Raw genomic sequence first — 22,675 nt, 5'->3', positions numbered from 1 at the left:
CTGCCATTTTCATCAAGGCTAAGATTGATGTGCACTGCAAATGGCCAATTAGGCATCATCACAGTATCAGATGGTGTTGATCGACCTTATTTGGGATTTTCTTTTCTCCAGTGGCCACTCCCTAACCCCCTCCCATCTGTTCTCCCCGTGTCTGTCCATTAGCACTCGACGCTGTCACGCAAGTTTGTAGAGGTGATGACCGAGTACAACACCACGCAGTCCAAATACAGGGACCGCTGCAAGGACCGTATCCAGAGACAGCTGGAGATCAGTGAGTATCTGTAGCCCACCACCATCATAGGGCACAGTTAATACACCACTGACATTAGATACTATACTTTATATCAGGGATCATCAACGAGATTCAGCCACGGGACGATTTTCTGTTGAGCGGATGGTCGGGGGGCCGGAACATAATTACAGAAAAATTGGAGGGCCAAATGATTCCACCGCCAGTTGGGGGGCAGTCAGTTAAGGAACATTGCACTTTTTAGTATCTATGTATGGATATACTATACAAGTACAGTTCATAGTGAATAGAACCATACACAGACATTACAGTATATTGACATTATCAACATAGATTCTCTCTTTTAAGGTGGGTTAGGCCTAGACTTAGTTTAGCATTCTTTATCAATTACTTTGTTAAAATGGCTGCACAAATACAACACACTTGATTGGTTGATTGATTTAGTGATTGGTAATAAATCAACAAGACTAATGCCATACACACACATGCTGACAGCAGACAGGGTAACACCGACTGACAAGGAGGTACGTTAGTATCTTACACAAGAAATAGCCAGAGTTCTTACTAAATATACACTGGTACCCAACAGCGCAGACACAAAAATGGGCTTTGCAGACGTAAGGATATTTTCAAAGCAGCCCCACTGACCTTCATATGAGACAGACTGGAATTCACAGACAGTGAGTATCCTTTTAATACTGAAGTACACAGATACAGACACTGGCAAGTGTTTCATACACAACTCACAGCCATAGTGACATCTGAGATCCAGACATCAACCAATATTATGCACAGACACAGTCTTTTTCAAAGACTGGGACAGACTTAACAGAATAGATGCATTTGAAGTTTATTGAGACGATACTTGGTAGACAAGGGATGGCCACATATTAGCCAATGATCATTTGTATAGTCATGCAGATTGCAAAAACAGAAGACTTTCCTTCATTGTAATTCAGCACATTTGATTTAAAAGCTGTATTTCCTTTCATATTATTTCATTTTGAGTCATATTGTTAGGATACCTTAGAGCTTTAAATTGATCTAGATGATTCTAGACATCTGGTTAGAGATACATGCTCTTTTTTAATTACTGCCCAGAATCTGTGCTGTGCTTCAAATTGGCACTAAAACGGTGGAAATGTGTTGATTTAAATAACTAAACTGTAAGTGCATCAGGCAAAGCATTATGATAATTTGTTGGCAATATATTTCATTGTGTGTGTGTGTGTGTGTGTGTGTGTGTGTGTGTGTGTGTGTGTGTGTGTGTGTGTGTGTGTGTGTGTGTGTGTGTGTGTGTGTGTGTGTGTGTGTGTGTGTGTGTGTGTGTGTGTGTGTGTGTGTGTGTGTGTGTGTGTGTGTGTGTGTGTGTGTGTGTGTGTGCGCGCGCTCGGCAGCTGGGAGAACAACCACCAACGAGGAGCTGGAGGATATGCTGGAGAGTGGCAAGCTTGCCATTTTCACCGATGATGTGAGTACAACACCTGAGCCTGGCCATTCCCCATGGCAGACATATATCCACAGTGAAGGCATGGGGACCACAGGCACTAATAACCTGTGTGGCTAGTCATAGCTAACTCGCTACTACATCTGTCACGTTTGCATTCAATAAACTACTGCTACGTTGACTATTATTAGTCCTGATATGATTTTTAACAGAAGAAGAATGTTGATTATTACAGGTGGCAAAAGAACACATCGAATACTCTTCTCTCCTCATCCTCGGTCTCCTTCTCAACCCTCTGTTTTGGGTCCTTAGATCAAGATGGACTCTCAGATAGACAAGCAGGCTCTGAATGAGATTGAGACCCGACACACCGAGATCATCAAGCTGGAGAACAGCATCCGTGAGCTGCACGACATGTTTGTGGACATGGCCATGCTGGTCGAGAGCCAGGTAAAGCTTTGTTTTTATTGGATTTTTTTTTTAAAGACGAATGAATCAATAAAAGCCCAGTTTTAGGCCATTAGCCTTACGTTGAGCACAGAACAGATTTGAATCGGCCTTGAATCGGAGTCATTTTTGTGATGTTGAAATTAAAACATTGAAGCAATCTGTGTTTCTTCAAACTGAGTCTTACATCTTTCATAATGAAATCCGTCCAACTGTGATTTGGTTTTTGCCACGATTGACTGAGAACGGGGCAGATATTTGGAGCTGAGAGTTAAACATATGACATTTAGCCTCAGGTGTGTGGGTTCACAGGCATATTTGAGTAATTGTGCTTTGAGACTTGAGAAGTGTTGCATGTAAGGCCCTGTTATTATTATATGTTTAGATTGAGACTGGGAGTAAACACACTGTTGCCTAGACTAGTTCCACACCAATGAGAAATGCTGTGTAGCCATTCAGATAAGCTCAGGCTACAACGGTAGCCTTTTTGCATCCTAGTGTCATCAGTGTAGCCAGCTCTCTGCTGCTAGTGTTCAGTTATCTTAATTAATGGGTTCTTACAGTGTGTTCAGGGTTGTGGCTGGACGCAGTGGTTGCACTTAAGTTGAAATGGTATAGCAAAGACTTGCACTTTAAAAAAATGCATTACAAAATACCTCACATGAATACTTGTTTTGTCTTAAATGTGTTGGTAACATGCTACAGTGTATTCCCCAAATGATGACAACTTAATTAAGTTACATTTTCAAATATTGTCACATTTACAGAACATTTGTTAATATTACATAGAATCTCGATATGTGAGATACAATATGAGAATATTATGTTGCCAATTTTGATTCTCACTGTGAAGAAATGACCGTTGACTTCCACTAAGAGCCTATGACTCTCATCAGGACGACCTGAATTAGAAAATTGCTTCTGGGTAACAGGGAAATATAGTTTCTAAGTTTAGCTCACGCACTATAAACCGTTTGTGAGTTGGATTATTTCATCCAAACTGCAATACTTTTTGTCACTTTTGAGTGACAATTCTTCTCTTTCTCTGGGGGCTTTTCCTCGTGGACAATATGCAATTGTGTATGATGAATAAACATAGGTACTTAGCTACGCTCATCTCATCTCGGTCCTTCTGTAGCTTCTGTAGCTCAGTTGGTAGAGCATGGCGCTTGTAACGCCAGGGTAGTGGGTTCGATCCCCGGGACCACCCATACGTAGAATGTATGCACACATGACTGTAAGTCGCTTTGGATAAAAGCGTCTGCTAAATGGCATATATTATTATTTATATACCAATACTGTTGTTTCCTCTGGCAACATTATGCAGCACACAATGTTAAAAATCCATCCTTTCGATGGAAGACAACATGTAGACGATAAGTGGCTTCATCAATATCACTTACTTTGTACTTTGTAACGAGAATAAAAATGAATAGGAAACAGCTGATATTTGTGCTGGAAGCTTTGTTTGGATTCGAAAGAACAGAAATACGATCCCACACTTGAGCCTTAAAAAAAAATATGGGGTGGAAACATGTGCATACAATGTGGTTGAGGCTAACTTAAAGTGGTAATAGACAAGGTATTCCCCTCACTCCGCTTGCATTTTGACGACAGTGCTTTTTGCTGTTTACAGGGAGAGATGATTGACAGAATTGAGTACAACGTGGAGCACTCCGTGGACTTTGTGGAGCGAGCGGTGTCTGACACCAAGAAGGCTGTCAAATACCAGAGCCAGGCTCGCAAGGTAAGTCACAGGCTCTCCATATAACAGGGCTAACGCATATATTGTGTATACGCATATAGTCTTCCACATGTTTGATCACTGTTACGTTGCTGTAACCCACATCCCCACACCTACATGAGGATGTATACATACTGTACATTCTAATATACATACTATACCTATGCCATCATATAAACACACAGACACGCATACTAAAATAGGCACAGCATCCTCCTACAGTCAATCATATCATAAAAGGTTCATGCCCACCACCCCCTCATAACTATATTATTAAAGAGTATACACAAACACACACTCTCACACACACACACAATAATAATAATATCCACCACCTCTTCATGTACAGCACATTCCTCCCTCAGTCACACAGTGCCTCAGTGATTACCAAGCGACCAACCTCCACAGACACATGATAGGTTGGGGAACAATGTACATACTAATGTGTTGTATAGATAAATGATATTGTCCCTTACCGTAAAACTGTCCCGTAGCATGTATACAATCACAAGTCTCCCTGTGTCTTGCTAACACCATCACCGCCTTGTCCGTCCCGTCCCCCCTCCGTCCCCCCCCCCCCATGCAGAAGAAGCTCATGATCATCGTCTGCTGTACTATTCTGGGAGTCGTCTTGGCATCCACTATCGGCGGATACCTGGGCTTTTAATGACGACAACGACGAAAGACGGCCACCAGAGGAAAAAAAAACACACAGAGAGAAAAATATCATATACAATATCAGATAAGGAAAATGTTCTAAAAGGGGTGGGGTTGAAAAAACAAAAGACAAAAAAAACTAAACCGACATTATAGCTGACTAAAAACATAACATATACAAAAAAAGAGGGTACAAATGAACAAACAATTTGCAATGTACATGTAAATGTATTGAACATAAGAAACAGCACATGGGTTAGCTACCTGGAGAGACAATTGACGTAAAACATTTTCTTTTTTTACATTTCTTTCCTTTTTGGGGGGGGGGGGTGGGGGGGGGTCTCCAGGACAGTGCCAATGACTGCTAAATTGTGTGTTGCTCCAGCAAAGGTAGTTTACTTGGATGCGATTTTAGAACATAATGCACAAACCTGGAGACGGATTAGGATGATCGGTGTTGCTTATTTCATAGATTCAATAATCACGTTTCGTTGGGAGAGACTGACTTTGGTTTTGTTTGAACCGTGACTTTTAAGAGACTTCTCATGGGTTGATTATTCCTGTCAATCACGTAAATCAGCCAGACAAATTAGTGTAGTCAACTTGAGTAACCCGGCAATAGGCTAACCAAATCTCCTAGATAGGCAACAATGTCTTTACTTCGACCAATAGGGACAAGAGCTTAAACCCATGGAGCTGTTACAACGGCAGATGAAAGGCCCTGGCTGACAGACAGATGGAGGTGTGTTCTTTAGGGCGTGGCACTGCAGTAGCAGGTTTGAAAAACAACTGACAGTTTGCAGGTGCTCCATCTAGGCCCTTCTCTGCTCTTATCCATACAGTAGGAGGTTGGAGAGAGGAACGTTTCCGGGCCTTCAGCTAATTCCATATGCCTGCGGCAGAAACCAAATTCAGAGAGAGATTAGAGAGGTAAGACGGGGGGGGTAAACCGACGGTCGAACTATGCAGTTTTGACAAAGAAAGCCGACCAGTTCGAGTTTTCCCAAGGATGTTAAGAGAGAACAGACAGGGGGGGGGGGGGGGGATGATATTATAAAAGGTTACAAGATACACCAGAGAGGGAAGGAAGAAAGGGAGGTAAAAAGAAAGAGGGACCTGTAGCCGTCATGCCTGTTCTACCGATTAGGAACGCATTAAAAGAGTAAATATGAAAATTGAACAACGTAATCTTAAAACTTGAAATGCTGGCGAGCCCTGGTGTCGAGTCTCATGTCTTGCTTTGGAAGTGGTTAGTTCTACTGTGGTCGTGTAGTGTGTGACGTGTCCTGTGACAAATAGTCTGGCCTCATATTTCCTTTATGGACCTTCAGCTATATTTAGCATTTTGCCGTTTGCTTTACTTTATTTTCAAAGATACAAAAACATATAAGCAAATGGGTTACTGTGAATGGAACACGTTTGTGTGCCCCTCTTGTGAAATTGTATTTTTTACTAAGCAAAGATATCATCTTAAAAAAACACGCAACTATAGAATCTATTCATAAAACATGTTAGGTATTAATAACTTAGCAATCGGTCGGTCATGTGGAGTTTTTAGGGAACCTATTCCACCCTCTGCTTGAGTTGTTTGGGTGCTATTTCATGAAGATGGACGTTTCCCTCTTAATAGCCCATTGATGGTGCTGCACTATTACCAGTTCAGAATAGCAAGGTTAGGAGAGAATACCGTGCTCTATGATTGCACATTCTACAAATGAATGCCATTTGAATTCAGGCTAAGAACAGATATGAATGCTGCTACATTTATCTGAAAGAGACAGCTCCACCTTGCCAAGGAAATATGCATGGCAACGTGACACGGATGTCACAGTGACACTGTAATGTCGCAGATTCAGATCCAATCGCGGGAGTAACTGAATCAAAGTCATGACTCATGAGCCTTGCCCTCAAAGTCCCAATTCCCTGGCTTGCGTTGAAGGTGTTGGCCCCCGACTGGATGAACTAAATCGTTCCGACTGTTTGGGGTCACCTTCATGGAATAGTGTCCCGGTGTAGTTCATATGACAAGGCCTTACCCCCTGTGATCTAGATTGGACATGGACCTAATCCGAATGGAGAATATACTCTTCTACGATCAATAGATGTTGACAAAGCAACAACTTTGTTGCTGGTGTATTGATTTGATTTGAATATAGTCCATTTAAAGATGAATCCAATTATCATTTGACATTAACTTCCTATATGTAGGAACGTCATAGGATATAAGTTGTAGCCCAGCGGTTAAGAGCGTTGGGCCAGTGACTGAAAGGGTTGCTGGTTCGAATACCTGAGCTGACGAGGTGAACAATCTGTTTATGTGCCCTTGAGCATGGCACTTAACCCTAACACGCCTGTACTACGCTCTGGATGAGAGTGTCTGTTAAATGTGTGCCCAAACAGACTATGCTAGTTACTGCAACATGAACCCGTTTTTTCTTGTAATTGATACTTCGACTGTATATGTAATAATTGTAAGGAAAAAACAATGTTGTCAAATGTTTTCGGGAAAATCCTAATTTTGTGTTGAAAATGTCCTTAATATTGTATATTCAAAGGGAGGAGCCAGCTCTCAGTTTTCTGAACTTGGATTTTAAGATGGAAATGTAGCTAAATTCAACATTTCCAAAATGCCAAAAGTGACTCTGTTCAGTGTAAAACTCAAAGGCGCATGATTTTACTTCATGAGTTCCCCAACACAGAGAATCACATTAGATTAAACTTCTGACACAGAATTGTCTATTAATGCAAATCTCACAGGACATTGGATAGGATATTTCAGAGTTAGCATACCTAATTCATCTTACCTATTGGCTGCTGCAAAATCAATACACACCTACCCACCCTTTTACAGTTACATGGTCATTCCCCTGTCATTGTCATCAGCAAGGAACATCATTTTCTAAGTCACTGGTTTCTTGGTGAATTTCTAAGTCAAGTCGTGGTCATCCCTGACTGACTGTCATTGAACTGCCTCTGTTGTTGTCCAAACTTTACACTATAGTAACTACATTAAAGTTATGGTCCACTTTCAGCCCGGTGGCCAACCAAATCATGGCCCTTTCAAGTGCTAGGTAGTAGTTAGCTGATGCTTTGTGCTCAACTCTGCCATATCATCATAAGGACAATACTTGCAATAAATAGGAAGCTTAAACCTTAAATGAAATGTTCAGTCATTTCACATATCCATGCAAACGGCTCTTTGGTTCTGAGTGTGAAACAGTGGCCTTTGATAGTGGGCTGTCCTTACAGAATGGGAGTTTGCGTTGCTGACTTTTTCCACGAACAACCACGTAACTTTGGGAGATTGGCACTGACTTACACCTTGGAACACAGTAAGCAAGAAACAACAAAAAATGGCCTCTATTTAAACATGATTTAACTTCAGGACTAACCCATGTCACTGTTTTCTACGTGCATACCAGTAACCACTTTTGAGTTCTGTACAATCTCGATCACCACGAGACGTGATATTTCAGTCCCACCATGACTTAAAGGCGCTTATATTACTTTGGTGAGCCTCAAGTCCAATTTGTATCTTTCCATGGCAAGAATGTCTCACTGCAGCAAGAGATATTGAGAGCATAGGAATGGTGAACGGGAAATCTAGGTTCGTTCGACCAACATCTCCACCCAGATCCAGGAGGAAATCTGACTGTAGTCCTCAAATCATTCCAGGACTGGCCAGCATGTTATTTTTAAAGCTTCTGTGTATTTAATTGTGTCCAACCACTTACATGTACAGTTAAAATGGGGTTATATTGATGTCGTTGTTGTTTTTTAAAAGGAATATGGCTAGGGAACCCTTATTCTTATTAAGGCATGCAACTATCGGCTTTGTGAGTTTGCATGGTGATTTCTGCTCTCGATCATGTGCGCACTTTACACTCTCAAGAAAACACTGTCTATCACGTTCACGGTTTATTTATCGATCGATCATTTATATTTACTCACTGGGGACGGGGTGAGGGGTTGTAGTTATATCACTGCTGGTGTCTGTTTTATCGCAAGTCTACAGAGACACCACATTGACAGTGGTACGTCCAAAGGGGTGATCTACGTATGTACGAGTGTGTGTAAACGTCCGGGTATTGTTTGGTGCAAAATGTCGTCCATCCCTTCCTCCAGAGTACTGTAGTGTTGCGGTTTTCCCCCACCATGGCAGAACCCCTAGTAGTAATTCTGAGACATTCCATCCTGTACCCCTCTTTCTCTCCCATAGCATCAATCCCACTGTGCTTCATGTGCTTCTATGGTGGCGTATGCGTCCTTTGTGAGGAAACGTTAATCGTGAGTCTTTAAGCTGCGACTGCAATTTGTGAGCTCCTAGGCCTTGTGTGCATGCCCCTCGTCCCTGGCAACAACAAAAAAAGATGGTGCTTGTGTGTGTTTGTGTGTGAGCATGAACGTTTGTTTGTGTACAGTATGTGTGTGCACGTCTGCGATCGACGCAGACCACTCTGAGCACGCGACTAGGTGTAAGGGCTGTTCGGGTTCAGCAGGTCCATGGGTTGTAGCTGTTGAGCTCCAGTTTTATGTTGAAAACAACAACAAAAATACACTATTTATATACGTTACCAAATTCAAACCAAAGCATTTTGCCCCACGTGTTCTCAGTCACCTGATCAAAGAGCACAAAGAAAGTCAAGTTTACAAAAAAATGCTTATAATATAATAATAGTAATCTATAGTTATCATCCAGATTATCCCCCCTTCAAATCATTGTATGTTGTTCTGTCAGCTACTTTGATTCAAACTTCTGAGTTGACTTGTTGAAAAGACTTCACAAGTTGTCCTTTAATCATCTGTAGTTTGTAGTCTTCGTGGTTGTAAAAGTGAGAAGAGGTGCATAGTCATATGATGTTACGCGGAGTCCCCTTACACGCGAGTCCAAAGGAGACAACAGTGGCGATTATTATTTGGTGAGATACATATCCCTATCCAAATGTCTGTGTAGTCTATACACCTGTCTTTATGCACACAATATCTACATGTTTTTTTGTTATGGCCTCTTTAACACCCAATTCAACGCTCACTTGCTTTGCTTTCTCTGTGCTGGCAACACACCTGAACTGACCGTTCACCAGATCCACGTTGGTGAATATAAAGGGCACTGCCCTGGAAGAACCAAAAGTATTCTGTTTTTATTCCTGTTATTGTTTTGAAATGAAAAGATGTATCGGGTGTGTGTGCGGAACATCGGAATGACCTCCGAACGTAGTGAGCATAGAGGAAGCATTCTGTAAATGAGTGGAGAATGAATGACGGTAATGGCCTGGCCCGTCCAGCTTCTGTCAGTGCAAAGCCTTATCAGTGCAACCAATGGAAAGGAACACCTCTTCTGGAAAGGGTTCGAATATGGTCTTGAACTGCAAATATAACCAGTTGGATCTTTCAAAAGGAAATATCTGTTTTATATTATCATGGTTCATATTTGGGGTTTCCCTTCCTATATATGGGCACCCTTACCTATTTGCTTGTTGTAGCCACAAGAAATTCAAGGCCCTATGCAATGGCCACTGGCTTTATCCTCACCGTTATGTCAATATTCAAACTGCTTTCACAGAAGAGGTTGTTCTTGGAATGAAATCATTTCAACAACCAACGAAACCCTCTTCAGAGATGCTACTTTCTATTGTGGCTTACTAATGTGCTACTGTTATTTGCCACAATGAAACCGTTTGTTGTTTCCTTTGCTTCATGGTCCTATTCTGGAACATACTCACCATATCTCACAACGGTATTCCTTTGTATCAGTGTTCTAATTGTGGAGGGGGGTTGGCGGTGTAGGAATGGTTCCCCCGAAACTGTGACTTCGGAAAGTTGATTATTATCTGAATGGTCATAACAGTAGGTTAACCGAAAACTGAATAGATGTTAAATATATTATTATAATGAGAAGGAAATGCGGTAACATTTGCAAACTGAGGGAGATAAAAAAAATATAAAAAAACTTTAAAAAGTGAGTGATTCTATTATAGCAACGACTTAAAGAAATAAAGGAGTTATGTTAACAACAATAATAATAGTAATATTGAAATGCTCGCAATTTTGTCAAACTGAACTGGATCTTTGTGTCTTGTAATTATTGTAAATACATCAAAGAGAGAAAAAATGACTTGCATGTCCATGTATAAAACTACTGAGAAACGTGTTCCGGTCAAAGTTGTGAAGTGGTTCGATCTCTGCCCCATACCCACTGTCCCCCCTCTTTGGACTGACTGTCTGTACATATATGTTCTTTCAGTTTTAATGTGTGTTTGGACAAACGAAAGAATCATTTGTGTGACCAACCATATCAGTCAAAAACCAACCCGTTTGATTTCGTTCAGAGGCATCCGTCTCTGATGAATAGTGCTTCCCTCCATCCGTAGTAAGAAGGGAGTGGCAACGTACATGTTGCCATTTTGTCTCGGTTTCCTGCTTCCAGGCCAAATATGAACTCAAACACTCTCTTTGTCTCCAATTATTAGCCGGTAGTCAGCCAAAAACAGCCCTGTCATTATGATTGGTATTGTCTTGTATAATGACAATGTCAACCGTGTCACTTGGCTTTGGGCTTCTTCTCATGGGCCCAGGGTCTCTCATCGCTGTGGAAAGTATACTGTGGTGAAATAATAAGTCCTTCTCTTAATTGAACCCGCCATTACGTAGTGGTCATGACATTTAGAGTCATTAAGTACTAATTTGTGTGATCTTTAATGTCTGGCAAGTGTTGCAACTCTCCTATGTTCATGTGCCTAGGAGAGAAAATGATTTCCATTGTTAAAATTGTAAGAAGTAATTTCAATTTTTGAAATGAGTTAGGCTCTGCGTTGAGTTTTGTCCTCTTTTGTATTGAAATCTTAGCGCATCAGATGCGAACAACTGAATCACCTTCTTAGGAGTTTGAGAGGATTTGTCCCAATTGTGAGGCAACCCAAGGAGGTCTGATCCTCAAAGGGAGTTGTGGATCATACTGAAAGATTGGCCTGTGACAATATAGAAATCCACTTTTATGTGCAATACAAAAGATAAAGGGCTTTCTCTAACATGCAGAAGTGAGACTAAATTATTTCAAACCTCGGTCGACCACAACACAGTTTTGGTTGCAGATCGAAAAAGCCACAGTTGGTGGAAGTGATTTGAAATCTGTAATGACACAGACAGAAGAGAACAACTCCATCTTGTTCAGTGAAAGTCAGTTAGAGGGGGTTGTCAGGGTGGGCGAGAACGGAGTGAAACAAGAATGATACTGAGAGAGACTGAAAAAAGAGGACAGTTGGATCGTTTGCTGCAACTTTGACTGGAAATGCAACTTGTGTCCCGTTTTTTTGTGTGTGTGTGTGTGTGTGTGTGCGTACCGTAATGTAAAAAACTATCTGTCCCTCTCTCTCCCTCTCTTGTACTGCTGTTTGCTGTTCTGTTTAGTTAGTGTGACGTGCCAGTATTTCCCCTCCCTTCGCTATCTCCCCTCCTCTCGCTCCCTTTTCTCCATGGATCTTTAAGATGACAACTCTATGCAGATGCTGTCTTTTATAAGTGTGTCAAATTTTAATTTAAAATAAAAACTATTTAAAAAAAACTAACCCGACAGACATATTGAAATGATAATAAAAAAAATGAATAAATAAAAGGATTGTTCAGTGTACCCTCGCAGTGGTTGGTCTTCATTACTGTTGTCAGTCTCCATCGCTATAGTACACAATGGCTCAAATCCAATTATATTATTTGCTAATTATGTTCTTAGATCATAATCTACCAAACATTTGGCAATGTAATGTTATTTTGATTTAGGAATGTGGGATATTAGTTTGTGTTAAGCCTCCTCATGTTAACCTATCAACACCTTGTCATGAAGCATTAAGTGGGTCTGAAGTCCCTGGGGCCTATTCACTGGGTTTGGGTTGAAGTCACAGTGAGTATCTCTGTAGACCCTGATCGCCCTCCACTGGGTTAGCAACATCTCAGACAACTCGTCACTGTGATATGCAAGACTTGGCAAGCATTCGGACACAAAAATGGCTGCTGTGCGTCACTCCGGTAAGTCAAGTGTTACAAATTGGTAGTGTTTGAGGTGACTTGAGTTCACTCCTTACAATTTAACATATTTTGACACCTAGTGAAATGCACAATATAAATGTCATCCATCATTATTGTATTATGTCAGTGTTTTTCCTTGAAACGACCCACTGCCATCCAGTGTGTTTTTAAAGGTGGACTAGGCCACATTGAAGAAGCATCTCAGAGCAGCAGTGCGGATCTATGATCCGTCCCTGTCCATATATTATTCATTAATATACAATAGACAAATCTGATCCGATATCAGCACTCCTGCTCAGACCCTTTGAACAAAAGGACTTTGAACAGCTGCTCAGCCATGTTGTGTGGGTTAGCTCCTCCAGCACTCTGCCCATCTGGTTCCCAGCCTCCCAAAAGGACCATTAGGAATCCATGACTCACGGTCCAGTCTACACATTATGACCTCATCATTAAGGCATGCAAGACATCTCCACTTTGATCACTCACCCTGGTGCAAATTCTATCCCCATCACCTCATTATGGCTACTTACCACTGAGGTGGGATGAATGTAATGTACAGTACACTGCTGTTCATCTGTCCTCTGGTATGGGCTGATTCTAATTGTACAATACTTTACACAAGGTTTTGGTGAAAGACTGACACAAAACCACAATGAAATGAGCTGAATGGGGAATCTGGAGAAGTAGGAAATTCAAGATGGGGTTAAAAGGAAATGCAAACAAAAAGGCCTGTTTTTGATTAACTAAACCATTCCCATCTGTGTCAGCCACACTAATCTAGCTCCACCAATCAACAAAGGAAAATGGCAACAACCAATTTGAACATTACTGAAAAAAACACCTAAATAAATACAGTACTCCATTTTGTGCAGGGATCCAATAGTCTGTTACCTCCACATCCACATGCTGTACTCCCTCATGGCTGTACACCCAGACTCTGTCTATATCCCAAATGGCACTCTATTCCCTACACACTGGGCAAAATCTGGTTGAATCAATGTTGTTTCAATATCATTGAATTCACGTTAGTTGACAACTAAACCAAATGTAAATTAAAACTGGATGTTGAACTGATGTCTGTGCCCAGTGGGATGGACCCTCGTCGAAAGTTGTGCACTGTAGGGAAAGGGGTGCCATTTGGGAATCTGTAGTGCACCCCTCATGGCATGAACAAAACACCAGGGACACAAGGCCCTAGAGTGATGAATGGCTTCCTCTGACTGGACTCTCAGGACAGTCACAGTCCTTGTTCCCCAGGGGGACTTGCCTTGATGCTAGACTCTTCTGCTCTCCCATGGTACATGGGGCTTGGGTCAAATCCATCATTCCGAAAGGGCATGTACATTGGGAAACGGATGTGGGATTCACTGCAGACTGCTCAGGTAAACTGACTGATAGAGCACAAACGAACAAAGCCTTAGGGATCATGATGGTGAATATATGTGTTCTATTTTCTATGACAGAACTTCCTGACTGAAGGGAATGCACAAGAACCCCCAAAACAGGCTTACTTAAAACCTGCTTTTAATAGAAATGAAATACTATAGGACTTTTGGAAATATTGAATCAACCTTCAAAGAAATTGTGACTGTTATTAAAAACTTAAATACATAAAAAGTGTGAGGAGCTGAACAACAATTGTGATTCACAACACATTTTTCCAGCTATTTATTTTCAGTACTCAGCATTAGGGATAATAATATGGACAAGTTTTGTTAAGAAATTAATTATCAAAACATAGTTTATAAAAGTGTATAGTAAGCATTACATATATACTTGAAACAAAGTAAGAACTTGAAATGAATACTTGTTCAAAGCAATTCTTTCTAAACTAGGTTCAAAAGTGTCCATTTTGTATATATATATATTTTTTATAGGTTTAACTCAAATATAAATGTGGTCTAGTTTTATCACATTACTACTAAATCAATTCACTGTGACTTTATTTCACTTACTAGCAGTTCTCCCAGTAAAATATGTACCCGGAGCTTTGAATAGTTGAATATAACACAAGTGTATAAGGAAATACTCACTAATGAATGAATACAAAGGTTACAATACAAGAGTAACAAACTGAACATAATAAATGCGCTAAACTTTTACAAGTTATGTTTGTAAGTGTGGTTTCTTTTCTTTTTGTGTGTGTGTGTGAAGTGTCCAGTCTGAGTTGAGGGAAGACAGTGGCATCACTCAAAAGGCAAACATGTCAACAATAATCCTTAATCTTCCTTAAACTTCATACGGCAATCAAAACACACATAGCAGCTCCCTGTTTGTTGTACAAAGGAAACTTAAGGAAGTACAGTCAATTTAATGTGTCAAGAGTCCTTCATCCTTGACTCCGTGTCAATTATACATACATGATGAATAGTCAGGGGTATGTGTAAGGACAAGGGGTGGTTACAACACTTCTCCTAAACTGAGAGATCCTAAAACTAGCATTTCTGTTACAAATGCTGCTACAAATAAGCATACTATAATGATTTATAAAAGCTGCAATGTTAATAATACAGTCATAATTACGATACACGATAAAAACCAAATGCCGACAGTGGCCTAACAATATACATTTCTTTACTTTTATCCGAAAAAAAAAAATACATCTATACGCGCTTGCTGGTTTAGGCGTAGTGTTTAAAATATTGGTGCCAAGAGCCATTTTGAAATAATGGGAGGAATACAGAAATGGCAGAAAGTAGCAACCCATTAAGAGCATTGTCGTCATCTGCAGAACAATAAAGGTTTGAAGCTCATCTTCGTGCTGCAAGAAACACACAAGTTAGAAAACGATTAGAACCTCACAAGAGAGCAATACACCCTCAGGTCAGTTCTATATTACAGAAATGTGACATCTCCAACCACTACATTCACCGTTAAAACTACATTTTTACAATGTCAAATGTCAAAGTACATCTACTCTTTAATCCAACATATTGCGGATACGTTTAAAATCCATTATTTACTCTTCAATACTGTATGACACAACAAAAGCTGCACATGTTTAAAAAAAAATGTATCTAGGCAAGTCAGTTAAGCACAAATTCTTATTTGCAAGCAAAGGCTTTACATTGAAGATTAACAGATGGGATGTTATGATGTGTAGCAGTCAAAAAGGAACAATCCCAAAACCTTAATATTGAAGTTTTTTTTAACCAGTAATCCTGGTGTACCATTACAGGCGAAAGGGTTGTTGCCCCTAGCAAAGGCTACCGAGTGAATGCAGCAAGCACAGCTAACTAATTGGGTGGGATGAAGGCAGATGGGTGAGGATTTTGCAACCCGTGTCCTAACCAGTGTAAATATCGTCCATGTCAAGTCCACTTTTTCCCCTTGTCTGGGGTTGCATGCAGGGCCTTGAGTGTCTAGACCACGTAACCTGCTCTATGAAAATCAGTCTATAACAAGAGGGAGATGGTGGTGAAGGAGGGTGAAGGGAAGTTTTGGCACCTCCAGAACCTTGGCATTTCAATGCTTCCCCTTTCCCCAACCCCACCCATACTTTGTAGAGATATGGGTCTGAGGCAGAGCCAAGAGGGTGGCACTGGTAGCAGCCACAGACACATTGGTGCGCACAGGGCGCACTGAGCTGCCCCAATGCAACTTCATGTGGTGGCGCAGGTTGGACTTGCTGGAGAAGCGCTTGTCACACTGCTGGCAGGAGAAGGGTTTCTCCTTGGTGTGGATGCGCCGGTGGATTATGAGCTGGGTGGACACACGGAAGGACTTTCTGCACTCCGGGCACTCGTAGCGCTTGGTCTCCGTATGGATGCGCTGGTGGTTCTTGAGGGCGTTCAGATTGTGAAACTCCTTTTGACAGGAGGTGCAGAAATAAGCGCCAGTCTTGTGGATGGTCTTGTGGTTGAGGAGGGAGCTGGCGTGGCGGTAGGCACGGCCACACTGGTCACAGACGTGCGACTTGGCCCCCCCACCAATTACCGGTTTACCTGAAAATGTAAACGTTGAACTTGTATTAAACCAAACCTCCAGAAACCTTTTGGCTTTTCAATGTAAATCACAGCAGCACTTTCCCTTCCCCCACCTATAGAAATGGGCCTGAGCGCATACCCAGGAAACTGGAAGGCGCTGAGCCGCTCCAATGCAACTTCATGTGGTGACGTAGGTTGGACTTGCTAGAGAAGCGTTTGGTGCATTGCTGGCAGGAGAAGGGCTTCTCCTGGGTGTGAATGCGCCGGTGGACGATGAGTTGGCTAGGCGCACGGAAGGCCTTTCCACAATCTGAGCACCGGTGGCGTTTGACCTCAGTGTGGATGCGCCGATGGGTCTTGAGAGCCATCAGGTTGGAGAACTCCTTCTGACAAGAGCTGCAGAAATAGGCGCCTGTCTTGTGGATGTTCTTATGGTTCTGGAGGGATCCGGCATGGCGGTAACCACGGCCGCACTGGTCGCAGACATGCGACTTGGGTGGTCTCCCTGCGCCAATTGGTGGATGACCTGAAAATGTAAAATGTAGGAATTGTGTCATGCCATAATTCTGATATTTCGTTTGTATACACATTAATGCTGGCTTCACATGCTCATGGGGAAACTGGGAAGTCATATGCTCGACATGGTTGTGTTCAAGTGCTATTGAAGTTGGAACAATTCTTAATGAAGTAAACTAGCTTACTTAACATCAACAATATGGTCAGACTAGCTACATTATACATACTGATAAGATTGTAATTGTCAAAAACAGATTTGCTGTCAAAGGTAAAGGGTCAGTGCTGAAAAGTCACAACTTGGTAGCAAAAATGTCTCTGAGTTTCCTTCTTGTAATTGCGACATTGACAGTCCTTCAAGGGAAACTAAAAGCTTCTGATAACTGTGACAGCATGTAAACGTTGCATTAGAAACAGCTTTAGCCATGGGGCGGAAAAAGTCATTCTTCAACAATTGAAAGTGCATTCCGTAACATTTCCACATGGACATAGATCTTCATATGTCATGGTAGTAATAAATGAATACTATTAATCAAGACAAAAATAAAAATGAACTGTCAGAGTGGCACGTCCTGGCCACCCTCAGTGTATACAAAATGCGTCTTCTTGGTTCAATATTGGATGTAGTTTTCTGAAGTTGAAATATTGTCTCTACAAAATAATATTTTGGACTTAATAATATTCTTCAAAATCAGAGAGGGAGTCAAAATATTACTGAAATGTTAAAGACGGCACATTTAACAATAAATTGTTTATTTCGGGCAATTCACCGGAGCCTTTTCAATATGTCAATCAAACCATTGGGCAAATCAAATGGGCCTTCCCTACACTGATGGTGTACTGAGCCTAGAGTCAAATGATGAGGCTACATGTGTTGTAAATGTCACTTTCCCACTGTACACTGCAGGTATATATGGGTTTATTATGCATTTCCACTAGCTACCAGTATTTAATATGGTCATTTACATAGTTTAACTGTACCTTGAATTTGGTAGAAGAAACTGATGCCTCAATTTGGTAACAAATGTATAGCTACAGATAATTATATTCAACACGGATGGACCTTTATTAAGCACAAACTATCATGCATATATAAAAGACGAAATGTACATGAAAACAAAACAAATATGGCATAAGTCAGTTACATGTGTAGGATTAAGGGTGAGAGATATGTATCTTCAATATCTGGGTTAGTTTCATCTTCATGGTGACAAATACACACAAATTGGGAGAGTCATATTGCAATGTTGATTATTCTATAGCCCTTAGGACAATTTACTCAAAAAATGAATTTTCTTTGGTTTCTCCCAGTACTTGACTGTTCCCAAATAAAAATATTTGATTTAGTTAGTTATTTGGAGCAGCCACCTGTTAGTTTAGCATGCTAATCCAAGAGTCCACAGGAATCAATTGAACGTCCAAAAACACACTTATCCACCATGCAGAAACTCCATTCCAACGTGTCTAGTGACCATATCACTCTTGAACAATGTATTATAAACAGAAATGCTTCTGTGGTTGCTAGACGTTGGCATCAGCTCAGATTCCACATGGACACTGGCGTTAGCGTGCTAAGCTAACTAGCAGCACACAAGCACTCTCAAACTTGTCTGGGTTGACAAAAAAAACACACAAAAAAGCTACGTGGAACAATGAAGTTGGTCTAAATATCACTGGAAAAACTAAAGAAATTAGTTTTGGGAGGATATTCTTCTTCCTCCAAGGATGAAAGAACTCCAAACCTATTTGGCTGGTTATAAAATAAAAGGTATATTTTCAGCAACCACATTGTATACTTGATATCATTTAGTGATTTGTATGTGTTGCATAAAACTCAATATTCTAGCATCAAGATAATGGAATTCATTCAAACATTGCACCTTAAAGATTACATATAGATGCATTAGTGTCCATTTTTAAATGTATTGTTTGGACTAACATGAGCAAATGACATTTTCAGAGGTCTAATCCTCTAGGGCTGTGTTTATACAGGCAGCATTATTCTGATCTTTTTGTTCACTAATTAGCTCAGCTCTGAATAAGATCTGATGTGATTGGTCAAAAGAACAATTAGTCAAAGAAAATATCAGCATTGGGCTGCCTGTGTGTACACAGTTTAGGTGTATGATGAGGGCACCCGCCTTTCTAGAGGCAACAAGGTAAATCACATTATCAAACTTCATCCTCAGTCTGCATCATTTGCTTAAAGATCTGCAATTGTATACCCCCCTTCCTTAAATTCCAACAGGTCAATTATTTGGCCCCTCAACTAGACACATTAATTTGACCAATTCACTGAGGTGAAAATGTTCAAGCCAAGTCTTTAACAAGGTTGAGTTAACGAAGTTGATTTCACCTTCATCACAGATTAAAAATAGCCTGTGTGAAAACGTGTTGATTATTAAAAACACTTTCAAAAGTACATTAAAAGTGAGGAGTGAAAGGACAATGGATTCACAACAATGTTCTTCACTAGTTTTCCAGCTATTTATTTTCAAATACTCAGCATTAGGGGTTATAATATGGACAGATTTTGTTAAGAAATTAATTATCAAAACAGCTTATAAAACTGTATAGTATAAGCATTACATATATGTATGAAACTGAAAATTATTCATTATAGTTGTTCAAACCAATCCTTTCTAATCTATCCGTAATGATGGTTGGAAGTGTCCACTTTTAACCAATTCTGGAGAAAACACAAGAGTTCCATTAAAATATAGTTAGTTAGTTGTCCCGTGGTCTAGTTATCACATTGCTCTTAAAAATCACTTCACTGTCACTTTATATTTCACTTACTAGCACCAGCTCTCCCAGTAAAAGGTGTTCCCACAGAGCTTTGAATAGTCCAAACGCAATTAAATAAAAAGAAATACTAATAAATACAAGGGTTACGATAAGGTATAACAAAATCTTAAGAGAATGAGGTCTGAATGCACAAACAATTCAAAGTCGTCCCCTTTGAGTGTGAGTTTTTTGTGAAACAGAAGGAAGTCCAGTCTGACTTGAGGGGAGACGGTCACAACATCACTTGTAAAAGGCAAACATTTCAGAAATATTTCCTTAGTCTTCATAGTGCAATCAAAACGCACATTATACAAGTTCCCTGTTTATTGTACAAGGGACTGAATATTATTATTATCATTATTTTTTAAACCATAACAAATTGACACAACATGGAGGAGTACTTGTCACAAGTGTTCTTTGGGAGTCCTTCATACTCGACTCCATGCCAATTATACATACAGGATGAGTAGTCAGGGGTAAGTGTAAGGAAAGGGGTGGTAACAACAAAGCTCCTAAAGTGTTAATATAAATAAATGCATTCTACAATGATCTGTTTTATAAAAGTTGAACTGTAAATAATACAGTCAGAAGTACGATTACGATACAGGATAAAAATCAAAATGCCGGCATGGGCCTAACAATATACATTTTTCTTCTTTTTAAAAAAAAAACACAACTTATTGTCTATACACGTTAACCCGTTAGGCGCAGTGTTGAAAATATGGGTGCCCAGAAACATTTTTTGTTTTTTAAAGAGGAAAACACAAATGTGATGCCAGAAAGAAGCAACCGATAAAGAGCATTGCTGTCATCTGCAGAAAAATAAGGTTTGAAGCTCATCTTCGTGCTGCAAGAAACACACAAGTTAGAAAACAATTAGAACCTCACAAGAGAGCAATACACCCTCAGGTCAGTTCTATATTACAGAAATGTGACATCTCCAACCACTACATTCACCGTTAAAACTACATTTTTACAATGTCAAAGTACATCTCAACTATTTGTTCCAACATATTGCTCACTTCAGAGATACTGTTTGAAATACATGTTCTTACTGGTTAAGATGTTTTGTATAACATGACAAAGGCCGCATGCAAAGGCTTTATCCAAAAATCAACAGATACGGAATGGGATGTCATGATGTGCAATGCATTCAAACTGCAAAGATGCCACACAAAAAAACCTTAACATTGGTCAAATTCATCAATGTGGTTGACTTGGTGAGTGTCACGCCACACTCTTGGCATGGCATCAGGATGTTGTTCCTATTGTGACCCGTTTGTTATGACTTCATTGACACTGGGCTTAACGGCCAATAAAACACTGAGAAATCTAGAATTGTCTACTGTGTAACATGCAACGGGGAGCTATGACAACAGTATATCATTAAGGTTTCTAAAGGGCCGAACAGAGAAGTCTAGCACACATCCTACACTGAGTGAGCAGTAATCCATGTGTACCATTACAGGTGAATGGGTTCTTGTCCCCTAGCAAAGGCCATCGAGTGAATGCAAGCAAGAGTAGCCATGCTGGTTGGGAAGAAGCGGATTGGGGACGCTTTTGCAACCAGACTGTCTTAACCAGTGTCGAGGTCGTCCATGCCAAGTCAGTCCTCTCCCCTCCCCCTCCCCTGTCTAAGGTTGCATGCAGGGCCTGTGTGTCTAAAACACATAACCTGCTCTGTGGAAATCTAGACATAAACCTCACACTCTACAACAAGAGGGAGATGGTGGTGAATGAGATGGGGACTAAGTTTTGGCACCTCTAAAACCTCGGCATTTCAATGCATCTCACACGAGCACCCCCCCTTCCCCCTCCCCCCATACTTATAGAAATGGGCCCGAGGGCATACCCAAGAAGCTGGCAGCGCCCATGGCCATGGTAGGGGGCGCTGAGCTGCTCCAGTGCACCTTCTGGTGGTGGCGCAGGTTGGACTTGCTGGAGAAGCGCTTGTCGCACTGCTGGCAGGAAAAGGGCTTTTCCTTGGTGTGGATGCGCCTGTGGCAGATGAGCTGGGTGGACACACGGAAGGACTTTCCACAGTCAGGGCACTGGAAACGTTTGGGCTCAGTGTGAATGCGCCGGTGGTTCTTGAGGGACATCAGGTTGGGAAACTCCTTCTGACAGGAGTTACAGAAGTAGGCGCCTGTTTTGTGACTGTTTTTGTGGTTAAGGAGGGAGCTGGCGTGGAGGTAGGTGCGGCCGCACTGGTTGCAGATGTGCGACTTGGTCCCCGTCGCCCCACGGCTCCTGCTGCCACTGGGGCCTTGGAAGGACAGGGAGTTCATTTTGGGTAGTCCATTGGGGTCCAGTCCTTGGGCCTGCAACAACGTGAGATCCAGGCCGGAGCCCCAGTTAAGGCCTGAGCTCCCGCCCCCGGACGTGCCCCCAGAGGCTCCCCCAGCCCTGGCCTGTGTCTGCTGGGGGGGCCTGGGGGCTTGGCCGTGGGAGATCTCCTGGTGGAGCCGGAAGCTGGCCTGGCTGGGGAAGCTGCGCTGGCAGGGGCCACAAGTGAGCTCCCTCTCCTTTAGGTGGACGCGACGGTGGCTGTTGAGCTGGGAGGAGACACGGAAAGCCTTACCGCATTCTGGGCAGCGGTGACGCCTTATCTCTGAATGAATGCGCCGGTGGTTCTTGAGGGCCAGGAGGTTGGAATAGGTCTTGAGGCACACGGCACAGTGGTAAATGCCGACGGTGTGGGTGTTTTTGTGGTTGAGAAGGGAGCTGGCATGGGCGTAGGAGCGGCCACACTGGTCACATCTGTGGAGAGACAGAAGAGAAGAAGAAATTAGTAACGGCTTACGGTCCTTTTTCACTAATCTAATTGGCTGGTTACCACTTTTCCATCAGATACAACTTTAATATATTTATATATCCATCTAAAA

The 22,675-nt window shown here is 41.4% G+C and overlaps 2 protein-coding genes across 6 annotated transcripts in view; one reads left to right on the top strand and one right to left on the bottom strand.

The window, feature by feature from the left end:
* The window catches only part of LOC124000318 (syntaxin-1B), a 55,641-nt gene extending 50,792 nt beyond the window's left edge, over positions 1-4,849 (top strand). Inside the window, exons 6-10 of the mRNA XM_046306592.1 lie at positions 163-271; positions 1,648-1,721; positions 2,010-2,147; positions 3,781-3,891; positions 4,475-4,849. Of these exons, the coding sequence (XP_046162548.1) occupies positions 163-271; positions 1,648-1,721; positions 2,010-2,147; positions 3,781-3,891; positions 4,475-4,555 (513 nt within the window). The 3' untranslated portion in view covers positions 4,556-4,849. The remainder of the gene's footprint in view (positions 1-162; positions 272-1,647; positions 1,722-2,009; positions 2,148-3,780; positions 3,892-4,474) is intronic.
* A 9,368-nt stretch (positions 4,850-14,217) lies between these two features.
* LOC124000507 (zinc finger protein 91-like) overlaps positions 14,218-22,675 on the bottom strand; it is a 29,314-nt gene continuing 20,856 nt past the window's right edge. For 3 of the 5 annotated variants that reach the window (XM_046306909.1, XM_046306910.1, XM_046306911.1), the window contains 3 exons: positions 21,643-22,550; positions 16,630-17,016; positions 14,218-16,508 (listed from right to left, as the gene is read on the bottom strand). In XM_046306909.1, the coding sequence (XP_046162865.1) occupies positions 16,030-16,508; positions 16,630-17,016; positions 21,643-22,550 (1,774 nt within the window). In that variant the 3' untranslated portion in view covers positions 14,218-16,029. Of the gene's footprint in view, positions 16,509-16,603; positions 17,017-18,045; positions 20,638-21,642; positions 22,551-22,675 lie in introns of those variants that run through there. The other 2 variants (XM_046306912.1, XM_046306913.1) reach the window with 2 other exon arrangements.

Source organism: Oncorhynchus gorbuscha, linkage group LG16 (assembly GCF_021184085.1).
Source record: "Oncorhynchus gorbuscha isolate QuinsamMale2020 ecotype Even-year linkage group LG16, OgorEven_v1.0, whole genome shotgun sequence".
Lineage (NCBI taxonomy): Eukaryota > Metazoa > Chordata > Actinopteri > Salmoniformes > Salmonidae > Oncorhynchus > Oncorhynchus gorbuscha.
The sequence above is the reverse complement of the archived record's forward strand: the minus strand, read 5'-3'. Positions and strand labels throughout refer to the sequence as shown.